Here is a 3,346-nt window from a genome sequence, read left to right on the forward strand (position 1 = left end):
TCTGCAGCTCAAAACCTTCTTGAAAGACCGTCTTTCAGTAGGATTCGAATCTTTAAGCCATCTCACCAACGCCGTTGCAGTCATCAATCTTTTCTCAGCATACGACAATAAGCGTGCATCAGATCGTCTGGCTATCATTGCCAACTTGTGCGAGTACCGAGTCAGATTGAATACCGTAGAATAGGAAAATGGGAGTTTCAGCTTTAGCACATGTTTTGTTGGCAATGACATTGCTGAACGGGAATATCTCATTGTTGCAATTTTGGCATGAACCCTCAAATCCAGCATCTCGACAGCGTACCCTTGGCGCCCTGGGCAAGGAGGCAAGAAGAGAAAAATTTGCGAGGGGCGGCTTTTCTTGGATGCCGTTGGTGAATGAATCGATACAACCTTGTCATCCGTTGATGGGAGAGTCACCAATGAGGGTTGTAGGCTGCAGTCTCGATTGCCGTGGTCTCCGCATGCAAGTTTAGTTGTGGTCCACAAACGGCAGTTCTCATATAATGTTCCCCAATTCCAACTCCAATTCCAAATGACGTCTAAGTCATTTAAATTAAAATGTGAATTAGCGACTTCAGTCTCGAGTCTGATTCGAGTTAAGTTAGAATTATGGCATGCTGTTCTCATAAAGATGTATACCCTCAGACTACATTAGCAACACCTCTTGAAATATCTTATCAGGTTTCTCCCATATCCCTTGAACTATCTGATTGCACGATAACACGGGACGACTTTCTGATTGTCCTTTCTCCATACTCACAATCCAAGACACCGGATTAACACGAGGTTGAACTGGCCCGGTAATTGTACAAGCCTCCTCCGTATAAGGAGTGAAAACCGAAGCTGGCTCCTCACAATGAAAAATCACCCTCGGAACGCAATTTGCCTCCTTTTCTTCTTGTAAGAGGTGCCCACAGTACAAGAATCCTTTCTCCATCACTTGATCGAAAAGCCAACTCAGGTGTGAAGGCGCATGCCAACAATCTTCAGCAACTTTCATAAACGAAGCTCGGACATCTGGATCGGATAGCTGGTCTAGGGACACTGGCCTTTTAGGACATTGATTATTGAGTTCGCTGGCATAATCAATGTCTCTGTCGTTATTGATTTCTTGAAGCCACTGAGGAGTCTCGCTGAAGCGGAACCATCGGTTGCCCCACTGCTTGTGCCATGTTGGGCGTGTGAGATGCCAAACAGCATCAGCTACTTCTGGGAGATCCAGTTCTGACAACTCTTCGAGTAGCTGGCACATGAAATCCGAGGAGAAGTTGTTCAGTTTCAAGATCTCGTGATCTTCATAGTACCGTAGAGGGTCATCGGGAACATAATTAGAGCCTGTAACGTAGTTCCAGTTGCAAGATTTCCATCGAGTCAGAAGATTGTTTCGAAGCTTCGAAAGATCAATACGGCTGTTGACGTTCCAAATCCAACCTGTAGTAAGCAAGCCTTCTGGACGAATCTCTGACATCTGGAGACGCATATTTGGGTCAAATCCGTTCGAATAGGAGGATGATTCCCAATTCCCTGCCATGGGAAAGCGAGAGAGCAGAGGTAGTGACCATGAGAAGTTGGAGCTGATGTCGTTCGTCGACTGTTGTCGGAGATATTTCCGCTGCGAGGCACTTATCGATGTCCACGATGAAGATGAACCACCATCTTTTGCAGGTGCCTCTCGCATTAGCTTTCGCGTCTCGGCATCCCGAAGAAAATCAATCAACAGGGACGTATCCCCGTTCAAGATGCTCAATGTGAGCAAAGAAACGGAAAAGCTCGTCATTTTCAGATTCAGTTCAGTCGTGTTTAGCCTTGTATGATACTGGCATAAATTGGCAATTATTGCCAATCTATCAGCCGGCCGAGAGTTCAGACGAAAATTCAGGTGGTACAATGCCTCAGCAGCGCTACATGCGAATCTCTTGGTTGAGAAATCATAAGTTTTGATCTGGGGGAACAGTGACGTGGCCCAAAATTGTATCTCTTCAATTTTCCGTAGAGTGTCCAAAAGCGGCCTTTGGGGAAACTGTCGTACACTGGCGAAGACCAACGTAGCCCATCTCTGGAGTCGGTCCATCGATGTTTTGATCTCCCCTGGAATTTGACCGCATACATCGGGCTTCTCCAGTCCTTCTGCATGACGGACAAGCAATGTCAGATTCAATGACAGGCACGATTCTTGAAATATCCAGGCGCGACTGAACCACCGATCCTGGCTGATGCGATATAGGAGAGCGACCGCAGCTTGTATTTCTGGTTCCGTCCCAAAGATCTGTCCCTCCATTAGCTTGGCGAGAATGTCCATTTCCGATTGAGTTTTGATAGTAACGTTCAACAGCCCAAGTGAAATCATAGCCTTGTGGTAAACCTGATCCATAGACTGAATTCCAAACTCTTTGTCCAAGCGATCATTTTGGTCGATGCATTCTTGATCGATCCAAATCAGGTTCATCGGCGCCGTATCCAACGCGAAGGAAATCGCTCGCGAGATGATCTTGGGGGGTGCCTTATTTGGACGATCTGCTGACACCGTCTTGACCAGATAACTGTCTTTTGAGCTCGAAGATTCTTCGAGATGATGTTCCCAGCAGTATGACACAGCAATATAGTGACGGCAGCTCCCAGCCTCATGTGGTTGCGTCAATCGCAGAACACGGTCTCCTGGCTGGAAGGAAGGCCATGCATTACAGACATTGCAGAGGCCGCCGGCTTGATCAGAATTGTCTGATGACAGGAAACGTAAGTGAGAAGCCCAGTGCTGGGTTTGGGCTCGGGATACTTGATGCTGCGCAGCGTCGAGGATTTGTTCCTTGAATGTCGCTCGTGGGAGATGTCCATCAGCGCCTAGGATTTCATCATATCTCTTTGTGACATCTAACTCCATACTTCGTCGAAGGTCCGATGTTTTGGTCCTTCTTCCAGTTTATAGTAGCAATTGATGGATGAATAGTAGCCTGCTGTGATCCTGCGGTACATGCCTTTAACTGTTGTTTCGCGCCAATCCTCACCTCGCTTTGGGAAAGTTTCCGAGAATTAATAGCCAGTTTATAGCCTCCAATATGAACGACCGACTGCAGCGTTAAGCTAATGTTTAATCTCTCGTCAGATAATATAATTTTATTCCTGAAAGACCGTTGAATGAGGTCAGCATTTCAGTGCCCCAGACCCCATTCGTCCCAGTTATTAAATTTTGTTAATTTTGGATTACGGAGACCAAGACGGTCACCAATTCTCCTTTATACGTAACGGTGTTCAGATATTCTGGGATTAAAAGAAATCTGATTAACGCTATGTTGGTTTAAACAGACCTTTGCTGCTGCTGCTGCTGCGCGGTAAGTCTCTTACGTTACGC

At 46.4% G+C, this 3,346-nt stretch overlaps 1 protein-coding gene across 1 annotated transcript; it reads right to left on the reverse strand.

Moving 5' to 3' along the window:
* Positions 1 to 568: 568 nt before the first annotated feature.
* K444DRAFT_660314 (uncharacterized protein) lies at positions 569 to 2,964 on the reverse strand. The gene has a single exon (XM_024886444.1). It carries the CDS (start codon positions 2,876 to 2,878, stop codon positions 647 to 649), a length of 2,232 nt encoding a protein of 743 aa, XP_024742096.1. The 5' UTR covers positions 2,879 to 2,964; the 3' UTR covers positions 569 to 646.
* Positions 2,965 to 3,346: the final 382 nt, after the last annotated feature.

The sequence above is a fragment of the Hyaloscypha bicolor genome (assembly GCF_002865645.1).
Source record: "Hyaloscypha bicolor E unplaced genomic scaffold K444scaffold_17, whole genome shotgun sequence".
Classification (NCBI taxonomy): Eukaryota; Fungi; Ascomycota; class Leotiomycetes; order Helotiales; family Hyaloscyphaceae; genus Hyaloscypha; species Hyaloscypha bicolor.

Excerpts from the sequence above, each read along its gene's own strand:
- K444DRAFT_660314 (XM_024886444.1), bottom strand. The coding sequence starts at position 2,878 with ATGGAGTTAGATGTCACAAAGAGATATGATGAAATCCTAGGCGCTGAT.